Source organism: Heptranchias perlo, chromosome 3 (genome assembly GCF_035084215.1).
Source record: "Heptranchias perlo isolate sHepPer1 chromosome 3, sHepPer1.hap1, whole genome shotgun sequence".
NCBI classification, from domain to species: Eukaryota; Metazoa; Chordata; class Chondrichthyes; order Hexanchiformes; family Hexanchidae; genus Heptranchias; species Heptranchias perlo.
Window position 1 is genome coordinate 118,440,525 of NC_090327.1, and position 25,526 is coordinate 118,466,050.

General features: G+C 42.1%; 1 protein-coding gene across 2 annotated transcripts in view; it reads left to right on the forward strand.

Moving 5' to 3' along the window:
* Window positions 1-25,526, forward strand: part of cnot10 (CCR4-NOT transcription complex, subunit 10) — a 35,715-nt gene that overhangs the window by 5,564 nt on the left and 4,625 nt on the right. For both annotated transcript variants that reach the window (XM_067981747.1, XM_067981739.1), the window contains exons 3-17: window positions 278-439; window positions 2,087-2,237; window positions 3,628-3,770; window positions 6,904-6,978; window positions 7,455-7,538; window positions 8,865-8,982; window positions 13,127-13,276; window positions 14,346-14,548; window positions 14,648-14,769; window positions 16,099-16,275; window positions 16,874-16,957; window positions 17,607-17,720; window positions 18,723-18,853; window positions 20,848-20,883; window positions 24,371-24,498. In XM_067981747.1, the coding sequence (XP_067837848.1) occupies window positions 278-439; window positions 2,087-2,237; window positions 3,628-3,770; window positions 6,904-6,978; window positions 7,455-7,538; window positions 8,865-8,982; window positions 13,127-13,276; window positions 14,346-14,548; window positions 14,648-14,769; window positions 16,099-16,275; window positions 16,874-16,957; window positions 17,607-17,720; window positions 18,723-18,853; window positions 20,848-20,883; window positions 24,371-24,498 (1,878 nt within the window). The remainder of the gene's footprint in view (window positions 1-277; window positions 440-2,086; window positions 2,238-3,627; window positions 3,771-6,903; window positions 6,979-7,454; window positions 7,539-8,864; window positions 8,983-13,126; window positions 13,277-14,345; window positions 14,549-14,647; window positions 14,770-16,098; window positions 16,276-16,873; window positions 16,958-17,606; window positions 17,721-18,722; window positions 18,854-20,847; window positions 20,884-24,370; window positions 24,499-25,526) is intronic.

Sequence of the window (25,526 nt, forward strand, 5' to 3'; positions counted from 1 at the left end):
TCTGAAGTTTCAAATGAAAAAGGTATGGGGTTTTACAATGAAGCATGTCGTAGGAATGGCAGGACACTGCATCATGTGCTGTTTCCTCATTCTCTTCTGTGCTCTCACTCTCTCTCTCCCCCTGGCCATCATTGCTAGTTTGTTTGTTGTTCCTGAGCACTATAAATTATTTAAACTGTATCAGTGTCTAATTGGAATAATTGGCATGAGGTTCTAGAAGATTGTTTGCTGCAGACAGTAGTTGTGTTCACATATTGTTTTTCACATTTTGCTATAGTCTGGACAGTTTGACACTTGTCTGCAGTATTTGAGTCACCTGCAAGAACTAAACAAAGATGATTACAAAATATCTCTGAATAAAGCAGTGGTGGAGTTCTACAAAAATGGGCAGACTTTGACGGATACCTTGAGACAGACTCTCAACCTGCTGAAAAATCAGGTAAGAACGAAGAACCACCAAGTAGTGTTTTCAGCCTTTCTATATTTGTCCTTTGTAAAACGTTAGGAAAGAATGTGCCTTCAGGCAAATTGCTGTGACACTTTCTCCAGTCACTCTTTACCCAATGGCAATGGGAAGAACCTTTTTTCAGTGGAAGTTGTCTTTCTTGTAGTAATAAATTGCAGTAGCTATCCAGGGAATTAAATTCCATCAAGACGTTCAAATAGGTTACCTTTCTCAATGGTTACCAAAAGGACTAATTGTGTGTCTCCCTCCGATTTCCATAAAATTTTAGGGATCATAGAATTATCGAAATCACAGCGCAGAAGGACTGCCCCCTTGAGGCCAATAATCTTCTCCTTATAATGACCAGAGCTACAAACAGTAGGTTAGATTGAGTCTGGCCAATGCTTTACACAACAATACAACCTCCTTGGATTTATGGTCTGTCTCTCTAATTTACTAACCTTTATTTTAAACCAGCATCTAAACATGTGATTTCATAGATTCACACTGCAACCACTGTTTGGTGATCTACATGCTGAGCCTCTTTGGGTACCTTGCATTGATAATCATTTTACACTTAACATCAAGATGTGTTTGCCATTTCCTGGCTCAAGTACTTAAAAGATTTAAATCCTTCACAATGTAGTGATCTTCCCTTGTGTGCTGGTATCATCTGTGCACTTGAAGATTTAGAATCAGCTAAATTACAGTACAGAAAGAGGCCATTTGGCCCATCACACCCATCAGCACGCAAGCTCTTCAACTGGATCTATGTACTCTGATCTCATTTCCCTTTCCCCTTATCCCTTTATGTTCTTTTCAAATACTTAATACAATTTCCTTTCAAATGACCTAGTCTCTGCCTCAATAGTCACAGAGTAAACCATGTTGGAAAGACACTTTGTAGGACATTACATCTACCTTTCCCCTTTGTTCTTCCAGTGATCATCCAGAATTGTTTTCCTCATTGGTTCAGTCTGTTTTTTTTATGTTTTCCGATTGGTTATTTTCTAATTTTCATCAATAATATCCTGCAAAATCTTTCTTTCAGTTTTTCCTCTGTCTCATTTCGCCAAAAAAATCTGTGGAATTATGTTGCATAAGAAAAAATCTCATGTCATAGCTACCACGACCCATTGAGAAAAGTTACTGATAATTTTCTTGATTCAGATATTGTGAATTTCGAGGTAAAGGAATTATTGTATGCTTCTTGGGGAAAATGAGCAACGCTAAAACTCCGACTTACAACATGCTGACAAATCTGGGGCATACCCTCAACTATTTGACACGATTTACACAGTGCGTTCCGCACCTGCATTTCCCTGTGTTCTGCTCCCAGGCCTTATTTTTCTTTTGCAAGTTGACATGCCTGTCCCAACAGCGAGACAGGGTGAGGGGGGGAGTGGTGGAAGAGGAGGAGGGGGGGGGGGGGGGGGCGATGTGGAATGAGGGCAAGTAGTGCAGGGAAAGGTGTGGGCTGGCTGAGGAAGGCGGGGGCTAACGAGGGAAGGCAGAGGAGGTTTCTCAGTGGTCAGTTTTTTTTTGTATCTGTAGTATCTGTTTCAGGAGCGAGTTGAAAATGGTAGAATTGGCGTTAAATGGTTCTTGGGTAACACCAAACTATTGGATTTTTTTTTTTAGGTCCATTCCACAGTGGAAGAAATAGATGGACTGGATGACGTTGAGAACAGCATGCTTTATTACAACCAAGCAATCATTCTTTACCATCTACGCCAGTACACTGAAGCTATATCAATTGGAGAAAAGCTCTATCAATTCATAGAGCCCTTTGGTAGGTATTTCTTGATCCACTCTCCTTTTAAAATGGCTGCATTCCAGTAACTTATTCATCTGTCCATTATTGATCCGAGTCATGATATTTATGTTTATACCTGGTCTGTTAAGCTAGTTGTGGGGATAAATGTTTTACTGTTTTATGAAAACTTAACGGCTGAGCTTTTGGGAAGATAGGAATGTAGAGGACGGGAAAAGGTCAGGCCGGTCCTACTGTCTAGACAATATCCCTCAATCCCTCTCAAAGTTTTCACCTGATAGTATCAGCAAGTTGGAACAGTTGGATAACTATCAGCTTTCACTGCCTCCCTTGCAAAAAATCCATTCTATACATTCACTGCCCTCTGTGTAAAGACGTTAATTCTAAACTGGCTTTTCACCCTCCCTCTTCTAAGTTTGAGGCAATATCCTCTCAAGAATTTATAACTGTTAAACTTATTGACCTTTATCTTGTCTGTACCCTTTAGAATCTTGAATAGGGATTGTCCTGAGCCTGTTGTTTGCTGGTGTAAAAGTCCCATCAGTTTAGTTGTCCCTCATGGCATCCTCTCCAATGCTTAGATGTCTATTCTCAATATGTGACCACAGTTGTACACAGTATATCAGGTGGGGCCAGACCAGAGATTTGTGCTCTATTCTTCTATAACCCAAGATCTTATTTGGTATCTTTACTGCTTCTGAACACTGTGCTGTTGTCTTCAATGATCTGTCCATCAATTACCCCCCAATCCCTTTCCTGTGTTGTATCCTATACAATAATACCATTTAGCTTGCATTACCCCTTTATTATTCTTTTCCATTCTCATGACTTTGCATTTTCCCCTATTGAATGGCATCTACCGTCAGTCCAGCTCCACAATCTTTATATGATCAGGTGGTTCCAGGTTGTTGGCAGTCCCTTCCAGTTTGCTGTCATTTGCAAACATGGGAGCGTTTTCTTTCTGAGCATGTATAGAAACCAGTATAAGAGAAAGGATGAGGATAAACAGGGGATTCCGTCCAGTCAGGTTTAAAAAAAAATCTTTTAGGTCATTAATTTCCTGCATAGTAATATTATTGAGATGGGGAGGGGGATTGAGTTTCATGGTGCTATATATTGGTGCTCCACTAATGCTGCCCTATTATCCTTATGGAGCATACTGTAAATGTTTCTAGTAAGAGATGTCAACCAAAAATAATTGATGTGAGCAGATCTGAAGTAACAGTGCTACTTTTGGAAGTTAACCCAGAGCTATGTAAACCTTACTTTCAGTGGTGCTGTAAAAGCTGGATACCACTAAAGCATGATATGACTGACAAAGCTGTGCATATCTATTTGGGCTTGAGGTGCTGGTGCTCTGATCACTAAAATATGATTTTTTTTCTTTCCATCCCCAACCTTTAAACAGAAGAGAAATTTGCCCAGGCTTTGTGTTTCTTACTTGTTGACCTTTATCTATTGACGTACCAGCCTGAGAAAGCTTTACTGCTGCTTGCAGTTCTGGAGAAAATGATTTCACAAGGAAACAACAAAAATGGCAAGTCCAATGAGGTCAGTATATCTAAACTGTTTGGAATGGTAACAGTGACCTGCTGACATTAGCAGAGAGGCAAACATCAAGATTTAACGATTTGAGGAGGTCTAAAAGGTGTTGTAAAGCAGGGCAACTCCCGATGAGTGCACTCAGACTCCAGACCAGGAGTCAATTGTTCGTTTGGGGTTGCAAATGAAATGAAGTTGGTTGATCCAGTGAAGCCCCAAATGCAGACTGATGCACAGTACAAAACTTCTCGTTTGCCACTAATGAGTGTGGGGGAAATGGCTTTGTGGTAGGAGTGTGAATTAGAGAGGTTGCCTTGAGGCTGTGAATTAACATTGTATTGCCAGGATTTAAGATCAGTGCCATGTTGTGAAGGAGTATGTGGCCCACCTCAACCTACCCAACCAACCCCGCTATCTATTAGGGGTTCGGCCTGGAAACCTATTCAGTTGTTTTTAACCCGTCATTCTCAACCATTTTGTTGGCACAATAGGAGAAGTTTCTTTACAGTTAAACTGTAGGTGTGATTCTTTGTGCTTGTGTAATAGTTTTAAAGAGTTTAAATATTTTTGAAGTTGGTATGAGCTCTGTTTTTGCAGAGTTAGTGATGTTACTTGTCTGATACCCAGCCTCTGAACATGTTTTACTGTTTTCAGAGCTGTCAGTTTAGGTTTTCTTTCATTTGAGTTGGTTGATTCTCTATTTTGCTAAGTTCATCCTCAATTTCCTTGGCCTAGATTATATGCTCAAGTCTCTGGACTTGAATCCATGGTCACCTGACTTGAATGAGTGTGCTACCACTGTGCCAAGGCTGACTCCTTAAAGTGAGACCAAAAGCAACGGTTTCTCCTCAGCTCCTAAAGAAAACAAACAAAACTAAATTTTTGAACTTAATCTTATGTCTTAAAGGATTGGTCCCTGACTGGTTCTGTTCCTTTGCCAGATGTTCTCATGGTTTCAGCAGCTCAGGATGCTTTATAACTAAGGCTGAATCTTATTCATGGGAGTCACAGATCCCATGATAGTTTCTGAGATGCTTATTTAGCTTTCAGGTGACTTGACTGACTTCTGCAACAGCTCTTGTCTGAGTCTTTTCTATACGTGTTGGTCATTATGTGGGATTGTGACTGATCTTGGCAAGCAATAGTTTAAGATTATTTCCCCCATTACTGATGAAAAGTACTCCAATCTGCACAACACCTGCAGTGGCCAAAATGATCATCATTGTTGTCATTTATTTTGGATAGCAGCAGGCCCACTGGAAACTGAAGCTTGAGATTTCACCCCAGGTGTAGTTATTACTCTTCTACGTGCCATTCTGGGAGGTGCCGGCTGTAAGCAAAATAATCCCTCCAAGGGGGGGATGCAAGAACGAGGGGAGTTGCCCTGGGTCGCAACAGCACACAGGAAAGGGACCTGTGTGGGTGTTGCTATCAGCATCTCTGTGTCTGTCTGTGGCGCTCGCATTGTCAATTGCTTTTGTGGATTTCGGATATTCTACCAACCGCCATCTTTAAGCCATGGCTGATTCATTGGGCTATAGATGCCTTTCTCAGAGACTGTCTAAATCTGTAGCCTCGCATGCCTCTTAAAGACTACTCACTCAAGGTGATCCTTTTACATAATAAATATTTGAATCTTTTCTCGTTGATTATCCCATTTGGCACATATCTAATGATTTGTTATCTTTCACCAATCGGATTGTACGAAAAAGAACAGCAGCCAGCATGACCATTCTCCACCAACATCAACAGAACATCATCCCTGATTCCAATACAGCTTAGATCCCCACCAGATACTGACAGGCCTAGAGAGGAAATGACATGATCTCACAGTTCTGTGCCTACTTAAGCCTGCAACTTGATTTAAGAAACCTGACATACAAGAAATTCCTTGGCCTACCCAAACCTGGCATTCAGTTGATGAGGAGACCCATGTACGGAGGCATGCACCATACGGCCTGCACACAACATTCAAATTTTAAATCTAGTACATGAGGGGCAAGGTTTATGAAGACTTTTCCTTGTACCTTTTCTCCACAAGCAACACCCACCACTCTTTTATCATCCAAAACTCTTCTGCCCATATCCTAATTTGCACCAAGTCCCGCTCCCCCATCACCCCTGAGCTCGCTGACCTACATTGGCTCCCAGTCTGACACTGCCTCGATTTCAAAATTCTTATCCTTGTTTTCAAATCCTTCCATGGCCTCTCCCTCCCCTATCTCTGTAACCTCCTCCAGCCCTACAACACTCCGAGATCCCTGCATTCCTCCAATTCTGGCCTCTCGTGCACCCCCGATTCCCTTTGCTCTGCCATTGGCGGCCGTGCCTTCAGCTGCCTAGGCCCCAAAAATTCTAGAATTCCATCTCTTAAACCTTTCTGCATCTCTACCTCTCTCTCTTTTAAGTCGCTCCTTAAAACCTTCCTCTTTGACTAAGCTTTTGCTCACATGCCCTAAAATCTCTCTAGGTAGCACGGTGTCAAATTTTGTCTTGATTACGCTCCCGTGAAGCGCCGTGGGACGTTTTACTACGTTAAAGGTGCTTTATAAATGCAAGTTATTTTATTAATTCTTGGATCTGCATAACTCTGATCTTGGACACTTTTGCACCTCAGTGCGACCTCCAGCTTGAACCCTGACTGCTGCCACCACCTGCTGCACTCCTGATCACAAACTATGCAGAGAAGGTACTTGCACTGTTGTATATGGCAAATTCCTCATTATCACTTAATTGATTTAAGATTTAAAAGTGAAACTTTAAAGCAAAAAAAGACCTGAAATAGATGCTTAGAAAATCAGCAAGGTGACATCAGCAGGACAGTGTTCAAAGTGGATTTGCTTTAAGGTTGCTCCTTGTACCTTTCTGGTGTTGGTATTTTTAAAAAATCACCAATCCACTGTCTCAACAATAGATCTAAATGCGACTGTGTGAGTATCTAGAAATTGTTTCACCAAGTGAAAGTGTGGGCCAGTTTGGGGACAACAGAATCTGAAGAATATATTCAGAAAAGATTTGCTTGTCATGTGGGGGAGAAACTAATTAAGTCTTATCCATAATGTGTGTTCATTAAGCTTACAGTATACAGCTGTGTAAAATTGATATACTAAAGTCACTTCTCACTGTTGTAATTTGGACAAAGGGTTACAAAGAAGGCACTAATCAGAAGGTTGATGCTGGAGTTATGGTAGAAGCTACAAAGTCTAAAATTCATCAGGTATGTGAATAATTTATCTCCACTGGGTCTCGGGAGTCCTTTTATTTTTCATTAACTGTTTAATTGAGTTCAGCCAGTACAAATAGAGCTGATTAGATATCTTACTTTTATTTCTCTGAAATATTTATATCAACACTGATGGAAAGATGTAGTGTAAAGGCCATGTACATGCTTCACTGACATGGATATAAGTATCTAGTTTTATTTTTCAAGCGTATAAATTTTTCCCTCCTTCCCCAACCCGAACTAAAAGACCATAATAGTAAATTGATAGGGGGGGGGGGGGGGGAAACACCCCATCATAACACTGTGCATATAAACAGCCTAGAAAGTGTCAGGAAAAGCACAAAATATTAAAATTTTTAGATGTGAATGGATTTCACAGTATTTGCTTTGGTCAATTTTTTTTAATGGTCTTTTTGACTGTATAAATGTTCTCGTTCTCCCTACATGACTTGTCCACGTTTTGATTGCAGTGTAAAGTGAGAGCTTATGTCCAGATGAAATCTTTGAAAGCCTGTAAACGGGAAATCAAATCTGTTATGAATACAGCTGGAAATGTGAGTAAACTACATATACTAAAACTTGTGCACGTATGCAAATCGGAAGTAAATGTTAAGAATCGTTTGCTCATGCACTCTCCCTCACTCTCTTCTCCACTCCCCTTCACCAACATCTAATAATCGTGTGTATAGTGGTTCTGGAGTTTGTGGCAATCTTGAACATATAGAGTTCAGTGCACATATTCCCTTAAGAATCTTTAATACTTGCAGACTATTTCCTGAGTCCTCTCATCTCCAGAATAATCAGATTCTATTATCTCTGATGACTTAAGTTAACCAGTTGTTTGCCCTTTTCCAATACCTGGATATCCTTGCTGTAGTACGGCGACCAGGATTGTACACAGTACTCCAGATGTGGTCGTACCAGTGCATTGTACAGGCTCAATATCACCTCCTGGGATTTATGCTCTATCAATTTGGCTATACATGTCAACTTAAAACCTGTCACTGGGTCATAGCCTGAAGCACAGTAACAGCACCTTTCTGGGACTGGGTGGGTGAGGGTTGTCAACTCTTCTTACTCTTTCCTCCCTTGGCTCAGTGTGCTTTCCTCATGTATCTTGTGAAGTGCCATGGGACATTTTTATCATGTTAAAAAGAAAGTCTAGCATTTATATAGTGCATTTCGCGACCTCAGGGCGTCCCAAAGTGCTTTACAGCCAATTAAGTACTTTTGAAGTGTCGTCACTATTATAATGTAGGAAATGCGGCTGCCAATTTGCACACAGCATGGTTCCACAAACAGCAATGAGATGATGACCAGTTCATCTATTTTTTTTAGTGATACTGGTTGATGGGTAAATATTGGCCAGGACACTGGGGAGAACTCCCTTGCTCCCTTCAAAATAGTGCCATTGGATCTTTTACGTCCAACTGAGAGGGCAGATGGGGCCTCGGTTTAACGTCTCATCCAAAAGACGGCAGCTCTGACAGTGCAGCACTCCCTCAGTACAGCACTGGGAGTGTCAGCTTAGATTTTGTGCTTCAGTCTCTGGAGTGGGACTTGAACCCACAATCTTCAGACTCAGAGGCGAGAGTGCTACCCACTGAGCTACGGCTGACACTAAATTAATGGTGCTGTAAAAACACTACTTGTTTGTACATGTATGTGCAGATTTGTGGGATATAATCATTCATCCTTACATGCAAGATAATTGAAGATCATTATCCAGATTTTTTTTAGATAAAGGCATTAGTTTGTGTAATCGGGTTATCATTTCATTTGGATGAATTTTGTTTTTCTGCTATAAGTGGACTTGGATAAATGTTACCTGTGGATGTATGCGTATGTCTATAAGCTATTTACTATGTCTTTTTATGCAGTCTGCTCCCTCCCTATTTCTAAAGAGCAATTTTGAGTATCTAAGAGGGAATTATCGAAAAGCAGTGAAACTGTTGAACAGCGCAAACATCACGGAACATCCTGGATTTCTCAGCACTGGTAGGAAACCAAAGAACTGCTACTTTTCATTCTTTACTGCAGATGACTGTTAGGATGATTCATCGAGGCAAGTGTGCGTAGATATTTTATGTTGATCCTCAATAAATTGAAGTCCCAATGATCATAAGCTTGGCTTAGGTGGGGAAAATCCTCTGGTTCCTTATCTGTATTTAAATCCTTCTGTTTAGCCAATCTCCTTCAAATTCTCCAGGAGCAGCATCAGGTGTACCTAAAAATGAGGTGCCAACCTGGTGAAGCTACAACTCAGGACTACATGCATACTGAACAGCGGAAGCAGCATGCTATAGACAGAGCTAAGCAATTCCACAACCAACAGATCAGATCAAAGCTCTGCAGTCCTGCCACATCCAGTCGTGAATGGTGGTGGGCAGTTAAACAACTAACGGGAGGAGGGGGCTCTGTAAACGTCTCCATCCTCAGTGATGGTGGAGTCCAGCACGTGAGTGCAAAAGACGAGGCTGAAGTGTTTGCAACCATCTTCAGCCAGAAGTGCCGAGTGGATGATCTATCTTGGCCTCCTCCTGATATCCCCACCATCACAGAAGCCAGTCTTCAGCCAATTCGATTCATTCCACGTGATATCAAGAAACGGCTGAGTGCACTGGATACAGCAAAGGCTTATGGGCCCTGACAACATCCCGGCTGTAGTGCTGAAGACTTGTGTTCCAGAACTAGCCGTGCCTCTAGCCAAACTGTTCCAGTACAGCTACAACACTGGCATCTACCCGACAATGTGGAAGATTGCCCAGGTATGTCCTGTCCACAAAAAGCAAGACAATTCTAATCCGGCCAATTACCGCCCCATCAGTCTACTCTCAATCATCAGCAAAGTGATGGAAGGTGTCGTCGACAGTGCTATCAAGCGGCACTTACTCACCAATAACCTGCTCACCGATGCTCAGTTCGGGTTCCGCCAGGACCACTCAGCTCCAGACCTCATTACAGCCTTGGTGCAAACATGAACAAAAGAGCTGAATTCCAGAGGTGAGGTGAGAGTGACTGTCCTTGACATCAAGGCAGCATTTGACCGAGTGTGGCACCAAGGAACCCTAGTAAAATTGAAATCAATGGGAGTCAGGGGGTAAACTCTCCAGTGAGTGGAGTCATACCTAGCACAAAGGAAGATGGTAGTGGTTGTTGGAGGCCAATCATCTCAGCCCCAGGACATTGCTGCAAGAGTTCCTCAGGGCAGTGTCCTAGGCCCAACCATCTTCAGCTGCTTCATCAATGACCTTCCCTCCATCATAAGGTCAGAAATGGGGATGTTCGCTGATGATTGCACAGTGTTCAGTTCCATTCGTAACCCCTCAGATAATGCAGCAGTCCGAGCCCGCATGCAGCAAGACCTGGACAACATCCAGGCTTGGGCTGATAAGTGGCAAGTAACATTCGCTCCAGACAAGTGCCAGGCAATGACCATCTCCAGCAAGGTGTGGAGATGCCGGTGATGGACTGGGGTTGACAATTGTAAACAATTTTACAACACCAAGTTATAGTCCAACAATTTTATTTGAAATTCACAAGCTTTCGAAGGCTTCCTCCTTCCTCAGGTGAATGTTGTGGAAATGAAATCCTCGAACCCTTCGCATTTATAAATCACAGAACAATACCTGGTGATTACAGATAGTCTTTCCAACTGCCCGTTGCCAAGGCAATCACAGTGTGCAGACAGAGAGGTGTTACCTACAAGTCCACCGAATATACAAACCACCAAAAAAAAAACAGAGAGAGAGGCAGAAACATAGAAAAGACAGCAAATGACCTGTTATATTAAAAACAGATAACATTTGTTCGCTGGTGGGGTTACGTGTAGCGTGTTCATGTCACGCTACACGTAACCCCACCAGCGAAAATTTTTTATCTGTTTTTAATAAAACGGGTCATTTGCTGTCTTTTCTATGTTTCTACCTCTTTTTTTGGTGGTTTGTATATTCGGTGGACTTGTAGGTAACACCTCTCTGTCTGCACACTGTGATTGCCTTGGCAACGGGCAGTTGGAAAGACTATCTGTAATCACCAGGTATTGTTCTGTGATTTATAAATGCGAAGGGTTCGAGGATTTCATTTCCACAACATTCACCTGAGGAAGGAGGAAGCCTCCGAAAGCTTGTGAATTTCAAATAAAATTGTTGGACTATAACTTGGTGTTGTAAAATTGTTTACAAACATCTCCAACAAGAGAGAGTCTAACCACCTCCCCTTGACATTCAAAGGCATTACCATCGCCGAATCCCCCACCATCAACATCCTGGGGGTCACCGTTGACCAGAAACTTAACTGGACCAGCCATATAAATACTGTGGCTACAAGAGCAGGTCAGAGGCTGGGTATTCTGTGGCGAGTGACTCACCTCCTGACTCCCCAAAGCCTTTCCACCATCTACAAGGCACAATTCAGGAGTGTGATGGAATACTCTCCACTTGTCTGGATGAGTGCAGCTCCAACAACACTCAAGAAGCTCAACACCATCCAGGGCAAAGCAGCCCGCTTGATTGGCACCCCATTCACTCCCTTCATCACCGGCGCACAGTGGCTGCAGTGTGTTCCATCCACAGGATGCACTGCAACAACTCGCCAAGGCTTCTTCGACAGCACCTCCCAAACCCGCGACCTCTACCACCTAGAAGGACAAGGGGAGCAGGCACATGGGAACACCACCACCTGCACGTTCCCCTCCAAGTCACACACCATCCTGACTTGGAAATATATCGCCGTTCCTTTAACGTTGCTGGGTCAAAATCCTGGAATTCCCTTCCTAATAGCAATGTGGGAGAACCTTCACCACACGGACTGCAGCGGTTCAAGAAGGCTGCTCACCACCACCTTCTCAAGGGCAATTAGAGATGGGCAATAAATGCCAGCGATGCCCAAATCCCATGAACGAATTAAAAAATGAGTTTAAAATAAATCTCAAGCAGCTTCATAAGGAACAGTCTTAACTGCAATGCTCTTCCTGTGTCCTTACAGCACAGTACCTGTTCCATGTACCTTGATGTCTGTGTTAAATCTTTTTTACTGTTCACTTTCATAAGATTTTCTGTCTAGTGTGTTAATTTTGTATTTTTATTATGGAAAGGGTTAGTGCTCTAATTCTAGTTGTCCTCTTCTGAAAGAACATTGTAAGAAGGGGATTGTAGTTTGATCTGCCAAGTACCAGCTGTTCGAGTGGGTTCTTTCCCACTACTTCCAATTCAGTACAATTGAATTTATTCAGGTCTAGTAGAAAGAATTTTTGCCTTTCAATTTATCTGTAATGCAGAAAGAACAGGAGAATGATTCTTTGTTTATTCTTTCACTCTTTGTTTCCATATATTGCACTTAATCATTCAACATCACTAAACACCATAGGAATTTTTTTTTAAATCCCAGGCCCATTGCATGACCCTCTTCTCATGGCCATTTGGATTATGGCCAACATCTGTTACTCATCCAAATAGGAAGAATCCTCTCCATGGTTCCTTCTCTGTATTTGTGTCTTTTTGACTAGCCAAGTTTTAAATATTGAAAGAATGATCCCATTTAAACTTAATAGTCCTATCTCTAAAGTTAACATGGGTTGTACATCCTCATTTGATTTCATGACCCCCCTCCAGCGGCTTTCAATTAACACATTCATGTCACTACACGTATTTCACAGGTCTCACTATGGTACACAGCCTTTCTTAAATCATAGAATCTTACAGTTCAGAAGGAGACCATTTGGCCCATCGTGCCTGTGCCGGCTCTATGAAAAAGTTAGTCCCACTCCTCTGCTCTTTCCATAGCACTGCAAATTTTTCTAGTATTTATCCAATTCCCTTTTGGAAGTTACTATTGAATCTGCTTCCACCACCCTTTCAGGCGGTGCATTCCAGATCGTAACAACTCGCTGTGTAAAAACAATTTCTGCTCATCTCCCCCTTGGTTCTTTTGCTAATTACCTTAAATCTGTGTCCTCTGGTTACTAACCCTCCTGCCAGTTTCTCTGTATGTACTCTTATCAAATTAACCTCCTTTACCTTTAGATAAAACCCTTCATACCTGAAATCTACCATCTGTCACTCTTTGCCTTTTATACAGTAATGAAATAGTTAAAACAACTGACTTGACCCTTGACTTTTCTTCTTAAAACATTTACAAACAGGTGAATGTATTAGATGTATGTTCTGGAATAACCTTGGATGCATCCATTTTGCTATGGGGAAACACAATCTTGGAATTTTCTACTTTAAAAAAGCCTTGCAAGAGAATGATGCTGCTTGTGTGCAGTTAACTGGAACAAGCACAGACCAAGGTGGGTCACTTTTGCTCAAAAATTCTATAAATCCGTTCATACAAACCTTTTTCAGTGTGAATGATTTGAAATTAAATGGTACATACATGCATGTGCCAGTTATTGATTCCTTGCTATGAAACCCAGCTGATAACACTTAAGTTCCTTTTTTGTATGTTCTGGTGATCAACCTAGTGATGTGTTAGCCTTTGGCTTAGTGGTAGCTCTCTCATCTCTGAGTCAGAAGGTCGTGGGGTTCAAGTCCCACTTCAGAGACTTGAGCACATAATCTAGGCTGGCACTCCAGTGCAGTACCGAGGGAGTGCTGCACTGTCAGAGGTGCCGTCTTTCAGATGAAGCGTTAAACCGAGGCCCCGTCTACCCTCTGTGGTGGATGTAAAAGATCCCATGGGACTATTCGAAGAAGAGCAGGGAATTCTCCCTGGTGTCCTGGCCAATATTTATACCTCACCCAACATCACTAAAACAGATTATCTGGTCATTATCACATTGCTCTTTGTGGGACCTTGCTGTGCGCAAATTGGCTGTTGCGTTTCCTTTGTTACAACAGTGACTACACTTCAAAAGTAATTCATTGGTTTTAAAGCACTTTGGGACGTCCTGAGGTCGTGAAAGGCGCTATAGAAATATAACATCTTAAATACTCCAATTGTTCTAAACCTATTTCCATACACACACTTCCCTGAAACTAAAGATGTCTGGCATTTTTTTCATACATTTGTGATTTTCTGTGCATATAACATTTTAGTTGGTGCAAAGCAAACTGTACTGGTTTTGTTTTTTGTTTTTAATTTAAAAGAAAAGGAATTGCTCAGATGTAAATTTTAAGAGATTTTACTTCAGACACTTTGTTTTGTTTGAAAGTTGACTTTGAAATCAGCTTCAAATTAACTGGTCTTAGTTGAATGCAGTAACAATGAAATAGCTTAAAAGTTAGGTAGTCTATTTTGCTGTAACTTGTGTCCTTTTCAAATGGTTATATTGAACAGATTAGCATTTTAAATTTCTGCCTTTTGTGGCTCTTAATATTTGGAGTTTTTTTTTCCTCCACTTTTTTTTAAATGATTAGGGAAGAAGTTTTCAGGCAGACCAATGAGTACTCTGCTCACAAACAAACGATATGAATTGTTACACAACTGTGGAATCCAGCTATTGCACATAGGCAGACCCCTGGCAGCGTTTGAATGCCTGATGGAGGCAGTTCAGGTGTACCATTCCAACCCACGTCTTTGGTTAAGACTGGCAGAATGTTGCATTGCTGCCAACAAAGGGGTAAGTGAACTAATTCATATGTCAACTACTTTCTTATTATTTCCAAAGTTTATTCCACTTTTTCTTGTTATGTTAAATTTCAGCATTGTTTTTCTTCAGACATCAGAACAAGAGACCAGAGGGCTCCCAAGTAAAAAAGGGATTGTACAATCAATTCTTGGTCAAGGTTATCATCAAAAGATAGTCTTGGCATCACAGTCAATGCAGAACATCGTGTATAAGTGAGTGAGCATCATATGTAAGTGAGCGAGACAGCGCCGAGCGTGTGCATGTGAGCGAGCCAGTGCCGAGCGTGTGTGTGTGAGCGCGCGCGCGCTGCACACGACCTGTGGCGTGCTCGTGACAACAGCGTGCGCGAGAGCCATGTGTGCGTGCACGCGCCGAGTGTGTGTGTGTGTGTGTCTGCGAGCATGTGCATGAGTGCGCTGTGTACATGGGTGATGCTACGTGTGAGCGAGTGACCTCTGGGTGTACATGATTTAACAAGTGACTGTGTAGCATTGGGTATAAAAGAGCGACTTTTAAAATGGTTAAATTTAAAGTGTGCATATTATCTGCATAGAAACTATTTAGAATTTAAAACTTTTAGACTTGTTACTTTCAAGATTTACTCAATGTAAAGTTAGTTCTGTGAAGTGATAGCTGGATTCTGGGCACAAATATGTTCAGATTGGTCTCTTTGGCTGTTAAGGATCCTAAATTAAATACATTTGGGCAATGAAATCCTCAGCAGACATATTCACTGGAAATATGAAATTTCATGTGACTAAAGACCACAAACTATGAGGGAGGTATCAGTGGAGGCTTCTTCCCTCAAAGTTACTACAAGCATTGTGTTCAAATTAATTCCTCCTGTAAATGTGTGTTTTATCCCTCTTTCATGAAAGCATTCCCTCTTGTTGGGGTACATTTAATGGGCCCTGGCAACCCTCCACTACCTCAACGCTGTGTCTGTTGTCTTCACCTGACAATAACTTCCCTCGGTGGGGGTTGGGGGGGGTTACTGGATAGACTGTCTTCTCCTCTTCAAGATAATTGGCAAAAAATCCAGGGGGAAATCGGAAGAATCTTTTTACGCAGTGAGTTGTTACAATCTGCCTGAAAGGGTGGTGGAAGCAGATTCAATAGTAACTTTCAAAAGAGAGTTGGATGTATACTTGAAAAGGAAAAATTTGCTGGGCGATGAGGAAAGAGCAGGGGAGTGGGACTAATTGGACAGCTCTTTCAAAGAGCCAGCACAATGGGCCGAATGGCCGCCTTCTGTACTGTAAGATTCTCTGACTTCCCTCCCCTCAACCAAGGACAATTGTCGTGGGTCGGTCTGTCTGTCTGTCTTCTGGCTGAAATTGGCTGACTTGCTATCAGTTGGGGATGGAACTTGGTGCCTTCCTGATGTGCATGTCAGCCACGAAAGTTATAACCAGCATCAATTGTATTGAGAATAGTGATGAGAACAGTTGAGATATTAACCTTTGTATAAAAATTTCACATTGGATGTTAAAAGCCTGTACCCTTTAATTAAGCGGGCTTGTTTTCATTCTATTCCTCAGTGATGGGCAGTCTTCAGCCATTCCTGTAGCTAGCATGGAGTTCGCAGCCATCTGCTTAAGAAATGCCTTGCTTCTGCTTCCTGAACATCAACAGGAGATGAAAAAAGATAATGGTTTAAGAAATTTCAATCAATCAGGGAGTGGTGAAACCAGCAATGAAAGCAGTGAGACATGCAGGTACAGCACAATGAAAGTGTCCATATGAGCGTAAGGGTCAATGTACAAGAATAGTGGAATCCTATTGTATTCATTGATTTGCTTAGTAGTCCAAATAATCAGTATAGCCAACTGATAAATATTTCGGAAGCTAGCAATCCCTGACACTGGCTTCTCGTCCCAATCCCACACTGTCACCTCCGCAATCCCCAAGGGTCTATCCGTGGTCTTCTCTTCCTTACCATATGCTGCCTCTTGGTGACATCATCCGAAGCCATGGGGTCAATTGACGTCCAGTTCTACTTCTCCACCAGTTCTCTCGACCCCTTCTGCTGTCAGACTGTGTTGTCGACACCCAGTCTTGGATGAGCCGTATTTCCCTCCAGCTGAACATCGGCAAGACCAAAGCCATTGTTTTCGGTCCCTGCTATAAACACTGTCCCCTTGCACCAAGTATGTCCCCCTCCACAGGAACAAGCTACAAAAGCATATTAATGCTTTTTGCATCGTTTGAACTTAGCAGCACTTCAAACCTGTTCAATCCTGCGAGTAATCCACCAAAATGCTCCATTTGTGTCGCAATAATATATGCTGAAATTTTTTTTCCCCCATTCTATAGCGGGAAGCCTCATGAAGGAGATAAGTTCTTAGTTCCAAGCCCGCCATCTTCTCCATTAAGGAAGCAGGAATTAGACAATCTGAGGTAAGGATGCATTCCTGTTCTTTATCCATTTACTCAGTGCTACTTCCTACTGTGTCCTTTCAACCAAGTGTGAAAATCTGATGGGAGCTTTCAGTTGCCCCTTAGCACTCCATTTCTGTTGCTGTTAATTCCAGAATATTTCAAACATAAAATAAATCTCAGCTTACAGCTGGAGTTGACAACATTTAGTGCAACCAAAGGTAATTGTTTTAACGAAGTGCAGTCAGTCCCTGCTTAGGGCAAATCTAGCTGGTATTGGACACAAAGAAAATTATTCAGCTAGCAGTTTCCCCCCAACACTTCTTACTATGAGAAGGATGGTTAGTTTATCCTACATTTAATTTATGTCTGTACAAGTCTGGTTGAGTTTTTTTCAATACCTTCTGTGTCTGAGGTTCTCTGCCGTCCCACTGGAGAATAAGAAGAATTTAGTTCGTGTTCTAAAGTATTAGTTCCTCCAAGTGTTTACTGGGGCAGAAGTGAGCATCGAACACTTCCTAAATAGCGTCAATCCAAGTTTATTAATGACTATAGATTATAAATGAGATGAAGTTCTAGACAGGCTTCATCTTCTTTGAAATTCTGTGATAAATGGAGTACCAGGATAGCAGGCTAATCACATCACAAGTTTTGTTTTCTGTTCACTCAGATGTTCCATACTGGCTGGCAGTGCATATGTTGCCCTTGCACTTGGCGACAACCTTATGGCCTTAAATCATGCAGAGAATCTTCTACAGCAGGCCAAACTGTCTGGTTCTCTAAAGTAAGTAACAAAAACAAATAAAACAGGGTTATTATTAAATGTGATTAATTGAACTTATTCTGCACATGAAGTCGATTTAAGCTTGGCCAATTGGACATATACTTGAAAAGGAAAGATACAGTGCAGAAGGCGGCCATTCGACCCATCGTGCCTGTGCTGGCTGCAAGAACTATCCAATAAGTCCCACCCCTCTGCTCTTTCCCCATAGCCCTACAGATTTTTCCTTTATATCTAATTCCCTTTTGAAAGTTACTATTGAACCTGGAAGTGACAAAGACATGTGTAAGAGTCTCCGTAAGTGAAGGGCTGAGGTTGGGGCAGAGGTGGGCATTGTTGCTGAGGGGGATGTAAATAGTACTGGTGATGAAAGTAGGGCTTAAAGTTCAGCTCGGTCACGGGTTGCTAATGGTTTAGCTGATCCCGAGAGAGTAGTTGGGAGGGCGATGGAGTCAGTGGTGAAGGGAGCAATTCCCTTAATTTTTGCAACCAGTCTCTTATGTGGTACCTCATCAGATTCATTCTGAAAATCCATACGTACAATCAAATTCCTTTTACCTAACACACAGTGATTGCCTCAAAGCTTAGTTAAGTTAGTAAAGCTTGACCTGCCCGTCACATCCATGCTTACTGTCCCTGATCAGCCCATACCTTTCTAAGTGTACCTTTTTGTCTGATAATCGCTCCTGTGAAGCGCCTTGGGACGTTTTTACTACGTTAAAGGCATTATATAAATGCAAGCCGTTGTTGAATGTTACGTGGGAGGAGGAAGTTTGCAAATGAATATAGAGGATCAAAAATAAACCAGTTACAGGAAAGATGTACAACAAGCCCACCTTGGTGATCAAGTTATGATTTTTTTTTTGGTATGGTTTTGAAAGGCTACTTCAAAATAATGTTTTAATTGGTACTTTATTGACACTTAATTTTGCAAAGCTTTGAAATAATTTATTGAACTTGCAGTCCTTTAAAATGGGATTTCTGACTGTTTGCAATTTTGTTTAGGTTTCTGGGTCACTTGTATGCAGCAGAGTCCCTCATCTCTCTGGACAGAATCTCTGATGCCATCACTCACTTGAACCCTGAAAATGTCACTGATGTGTTCCTGGGAGTTTCTTCAAATGAACAGGATCAAGGTGAATAATTTCACGTTGTTTGAATGGGCATTCCTGTTGGCTGGTACAGTTTTAATTTTTTCCATTTGGAGACTTGTTTCATGTAAAGAAACAATTTCTGAGGAATATTCCATTTTAAGGCCTCCCCCCCCCCCCCCCCCCCATAGAATCATGGAATCATACAGCACAGAAGGAGGCCATTCGGCCCATCGTGCCTGTGCCAGCTCTTTGAAAGAGCTATCCAATTAGTCCCACTCCCCTTCTCTTTCCCCATAGCCCTGCAAATTTTTCCTTATCCAGTACTTATCCAATTCCCTTTTGAAAGTTATAATTGAATCTGCTTTCACCACCCTTTCAGACAGTACATTCCAGATCATAACAAATCGCTGCGTTAAAAAAAAAATTCTCCTCATCTCCCCTCTGGTTCTTTTGCCAATTATCTTAAATCTGTGTCCTCTGGTAACCGACCCTCCTGCCACTGGTAACAGTTTCTCCCCATCTACTCTATTAAAACCCTGTATAATTTTGAACACCTCTATTAAATCTCCGCTTAATCTTCTCTGCTCTAAGGAGAATAATCCAACCTTCTCTAGTCTCTCCACATAACTGGAGCCCCTTATCCCTGGCCATTCTGGTAAATCTCCTCTGCACCTCTAAGGCCATGACATCCTTCCTAAAGTGTGGTGCCCAGAATTGGATTAATTATGATGATTTCTTAGGAAAAGCTGAACCAAGCTTTCACCATTGTTCAGAGCACTTTCTGAAAAAAAAATTATTCTGTTATTTCTCTCTGCCATCTGATATACCTAGTTTTTTTTTTAAAGAAAATAAGGAACCTGTAAAAATATTTTTCAAATAAATTGGGAAAAATATGTTTGCTTACCCATAAAATTGTCCAAATGTTGTTGGAAATATATCTATTAAGATCACTGCTGAGGCTTGATATCTGTCAGGGGCCTGGGTTTAAGCACCCCCCCCCCCATCGCCTGTCCAACACAAAGTGGGTTCACAGTTGGCAGTTACGCACTCTATCGATGGCTGCAAGTATACAGTCAAAGCACTCAGTCACTGACACAGCCCTAGGAAGCCCAAGGACCATACCCCCTCACTGCTAGCGCATGCATACCCTGGACTCCTTCCTCACTTCTGATACCCTCCCTCTCCTTCTCTCATAACATACACAGTACAAGCTCCAAGCTCTCTCTCAACTTCTCTAGTGCTGTCAAAAACTGGGACCCTCCGACCCCAGTACTGATAGACCCTAAATTTCCTGTGACTGCTCCTACGTTCTGGAAGTGCTGCCATACCCTAGATACCACTACTGCAGCCCCAGAACCCCAGTGATTCCAGTACTCCTCTCCCCTGGTGGGGAACCTGAGAAACTCTCCCTCACCTGCCACTGGTGCTCCCAGACCCCGGGAACCTAATACACTTCTTAACCTCCTCTTCCTCCCCCTTCTCTTCCCTCTCTTTTCCACCCCCCCCCCCCCCCCCCAATCCACCAAGCAGACCCTTCATTCTTGGGTGTCGCTGGCAAGGCTGGCATTTATTGCCCATCCCTAGTTGCCCCTTGAGAAAGTATTGGTGAGTCGCCTTCTTGAACCGCTGCAGTCCGTGTGATGAAGATGCTCCCATTGTGCTGTTAGGTAGGGAGTTCCAGGATTTTAAACCCAGCAATGATGAAGGAACGGCCGATATGTGTTCAAGTCGGGATGGTGTGTGACTTGGAAGGGAACTTGGAGGTGATGGTGTTCCCGTGTGCCTGCTGCCCTTGTTCTTGCAGGTTTGGGAATTGCTGTCGAAGTTGTATAATACACCATGATTTGAAGAGATAAGGGCTTGTGTTGCTAGAGTTTGGCAGACTGCAATACATAAAAGAAAAAAAGTGCACATGACTTAAAGTATTTTACTTTAGTTCAGGGAATGGTGTAAAAGTCTGTAGTGATCAAATTACCGTACATTTTGGTTGCTTGAAAAGTAAAAGTGAATTGAGACATGTTGGCACTTCTTTTCAGGATCTGACAGAGGAGAAAACGAACAGATGGAAAGCTGTAAGTACACTTTAAAAACGTCATATTTAGGAGCAAAAGCAAAATACTGCGGACGCTGAAAATCTGAAATAAAAACAGGAAGTGCTGGAAATAAACAGTGTTAACGTATCAGGTCAATGATCTTTCATCAGAACTGGAAGAAGTTAGAGATTTAACAGTTTATAAGCAAGTACAGAGCCAGAGAAAAAGGGGGTGGGGAAAAGGAAAGAAGATCTGTGATAGGGTGGAAGGCAGTAGCGATTAAATGATATAAGGAATGATGATGGAATGTGCGTTGGTCTCAAAACTTTCTACGGCACTTTTTATGCCTCGGAAAACTGAAGTTTTATGTTTTTTTAAAACTATAACTGGCCAGTAATACTTTAAATTTCTTACTCCAGTGACGCATATAATCCATCGGGCAGGGCGGGGGGGAAAAGAGAGCTTCTTGTGATAGCATCTATGATGGATATATTGTGTTGGTTGTCTTGCCTTGTGGGTCAACATTTACCGTTATCCATATAATTGAATTGTTGGAAACAACTTACTGTTCCGTTCATCCATCACCCTTTGTGCTCACTGACCTACATTGGGTCCCAGTCCAGCAACGCCTCGATTTTAAAATTCTGATCCTTGTGTTCAAATCCCTCCATGGCCTCGCCCCTCCCTATCTCTGTAACCTCCTCCAGCCCTCCGAGATCTCTGCGCTCCTCCAGTTCTTGCATCCCTGATTTCTATCGCTCCACCATTGGCGGCCGTGCCTTCAGCTGCCTAGGCACTAAGCTCTGGAATTCCCTCCCTAAACCTCTCCGCCCCTCTACTTCTCTCCTCCTTGTAAAGATGCTCCTTGAAATGTAGGTCCCTTACAGTCAGGAATGGGGGAAATTATAATGGGGAACAAAGAAATGGCAGAACAATTAAACACATACTTTGGTTCTGCCTTCACAAAGGAAGACATAAATAACCTGCCAGAAATGTTAGGGAACCACGGGTCTAGTGAGAGGGAGGAACTGAAGGAAACCAGTATTAGTAAAAAAAAAAGTGCTAGGGAAATTACTGGGGCTAAAGGCTGACAAATCCCAGGGCCTGATAATCTACTTCCCAGAGTACTAAAGGAAGTGGCCCTGGAAATAGTGGATGCATTGGTGATCATCTTCCAAAATTCTATAGATTATGGAACAGTTCCTACAGATTGGAGGGTGACAAATGTAACCCCACTATTTAAAAAAGGAGGGAGAGAAAAAAAAGGAATTATAGACCAATTAGCCTAACATCAGTAGTGGGGAAAATGCTAGAGTCTATTATAAAAGATGTGATAACAGAACACTTGGAGGGCATTGGACAAAGTCAGCATGGGTTTATGAAAGGGAAATCATGCTTAACAAATCTACTGGAGTTTTTTGAGGATGTAACTAGTAGAATAGATAGGGGAGAACCAATGGATGTGGGGTATTTGGATTTTCAGAAGGCTTTTGATAAGGTCCCACACAAGAGGTTAGTGTGCAAAATTAAAGCACATGGGATTGGGGGGAATATACTGGCATGGATTGAGAATTGGTTGACAGACAGGAAATAGAGAATAGAAATAAACGGGTCTTTTTCTGGGTGGCAGGCAGTGACTAGTGGGGTACCGCAGGGATCAGTGCTTGGGCCCCAGCTATTCACAACATATATCAATGATTTGAATGAGGAAACTGAATGTAACATTTCCAAGTTTGCAGACGACACAAAGCTGGAGTAGAATGTGAGCTGTGAGGAGGATGCAAACAGGCTCTAATGTGATTTAGACAAGTTGGGTGAGTGGGCAAGAACATGGCAGATGCAGTATAACATGGATAAATGTGAGGTTATCCACTTCGGTTGTAAAAACAGAAAGGCAGATTATTATCTGAATGGTGATAGATTGGGAAAAGGTGAGGTGCAAAGAGACCTGGGTGTCCTTGTACACCAGTCGCTGAAAGTGAGCATTCAAATGCAGCAAGCAGTTAGGAAGGTGAATGGTATGTTGGCCTTCAATGCAAGAGGATTTGAGTACAGGAGCAGGGATGTCTTACTACAGTTATACAGGGCCTTGGTGAGACCACATCTGGAGTATTGTGTGCAGTTTTGGTCTCCTTATCTGAGGAAGGATGTCCTTGCCATGGAGGGAATGCAACGAAGGTTTACCAGACTGATTCCTGGGATGGCAGGACTGACGTATGAGGAGAGATTGGGTCGACTAGGCCTATATTCACTAGAGTTTAGAAGAATGAGAGGGGATCTCATTGAAACATAAAATTCTAACAGGACTAGACAGACTGGATGCAGGGAGGATGTTCCCGATGGCTGGGGAGTCCAGAACCAGGGGTCACAGTCTCAGGATACGGGGTATGCCATTTAGAACCGAGATGAGGAGAAATTTCTTCACTCAGAGGCTGGTGAAACCTGTGGAATTCTCTACCACAGAAGGCAGTGGAGGCCAAGTCATTAGACGTATTCAAGGAGATAGATATATTTCTTAATGCTAAAGGAATCAAGGGATATGGGGAAAAGTGGGAACAGGGTACTGAGTTAGACGATCAGCCATGATCATTTTGAATGGCGGAGCAGGCCCACTCTTGCTCCTATTTTCTATGTAAAACCTACCTCTTAGACCAAGCATTTGGTCACCTGTCCTAATATTTCCTTGTGACTCGGTGTCAAGTTTTGTTTGTTAACGATCCTGTGAAGCGCCTCGGGACGTTTTACTATGTTAAAGGCGCCAAATAAATGCAAGTTGTTGTTGTTGTTATTGAGTGAAGTCTTTCCATTCAGGACCTGTTTCCACTCTATGCTCACTTGGCTGTCGGCCAAGTTTTATCAGTTCGATACAGAGAAATGATCGAGCACCAGCTCAGCCAAACTTTTTTTCATACATGTGACTTCAGAAGATGTTTTTGTATTGAAAGATGCCAATTTTAAAAATTGCTTCGGTTTGGTGTGTGTGTGGCTAAGTTGTGGTTTTGTTTTAATTGGTACTTTAACTTCGGACTGGCTGAACATCCTCCGATAATTAAGGATGTGAATTGTGCACATCTGGGGCGTTTATTGTGGTCAGCAAGAATGTTTGATTTCAAACCTCCAGTTAAACATTTGGGGCTGATTAATTTGAATATTACTCCCAAGGAGTGATGTTTTCCAGGTCTTTCATAATCTACCCCTTAATGAACAGCACCAAAGAGTTACCAGAAAAGCACAAATTATCTTTTTCCCACTTTGCTTTTTATTCTTTCTTTGTATTTTCACTTCCCATTATCAATACTTAGGAGAGATTGAATCTTTGTTAAACTGTGTCTAGTTGACTATTGGTTAATGCACCACTATACTAGCTGGATTCCTTGTGGATTTTTTTAATATATATATTTTTTTCTCCAAGTCCAAGAAAAGAGATTTGTTTATCCCAAGATCAGAAGCTTTTTGAAAGTTAAACATAGACTCATCAGGTTAAAATGTAAGTCATCTAATTAGTTTCATTTTGTGCATTTAACAGCTGGAAAACAGATTCTGCAGTGTTACCCCAATTCAGTTACGTCTGCTCGAGCAATGATGCTCTTCAACCTTGGCAGTGCATATTGCCTACGCAGTGAATATGACAAGGCACGCAAATGTCTTCACCAGGTGAGTAAAACAAGGCCATGTAATTTAACCCAGTCCATCCAGATTTATCGATTGCATCTAGTGCCATCTGTAACGGCCTGTCTTTTAAAGGCGTCGGGCCCGAAAGGTAAAAAATGTTGCACTTTTAAAGTGTCGCACATACGGCATGAAAATTATTGGTTCAAATAACCCCTTTCTGGTCAGTTACCAATCAAATATCTAATCGACTGAATATGATCCAATCAAAATGAGGAAAAGCACAGACATTTTAGTGCAGGAGGAGCCCGTTCTTGCTTGTATCAATTTAGGCTCCTCCTTGGACCTGATTTTACTCGGTGCCATTTTCCTTTTTTTTCCCCTCCCCATACCCTTTTGTCTCCTTTAGCTAATTATTCAGTACCTGTCTGAATGCTGTAGGTGATTTAACATCGATCACCACTTGTGGCAAGCACTATGCAGGATAAAGTTTGTCTGATCTTCCCTCTTTATGTACCTAGTGCCAATCTTGAGATCCCAGTAAATCTGTATTGTGCTTTCTTCCTTCTTACTATAATCCTATTTGCTGCCTGAATGGTGTTTTTTTTTTGTTAACCTGTCCATGTGCTAGGGAATTATGTATCTGCTCCTGGATGCCTTTGCTCCTCAACTTTTGCCCAGAGCTTTCACTCTGGCATCCGGAGCAGATACCTCAGTCTGAACACATGCAGTGTGTACAATTTCTGCCAAGCACCATTGAATCGTAGAATTCCACAGCATCGAGAGGCCATTTGGCCTATTGTGCCTTTGCTGGTTATCTGAAAGAGCAAAGCATTTAGTCCCATTTCCCTGCCCTTTCTCCATTGCATTTAGACTGTTTCTTTCTCAAATCTTTATCCACTTCTCTCTTAAAAAGCTATTTTAGATTCTGCTTCCACCACCGTTTATGGTTGGCCATTCCATGTCCTAACGCTCTGGGGTTGAAGAAAAATATTCTCCCAACCCTTCTCTTTTTTTTTGGGTGATGATCTCAAATATGTGGCCTCTAGTTTCGCCAACCAGGCTCCCCCTCC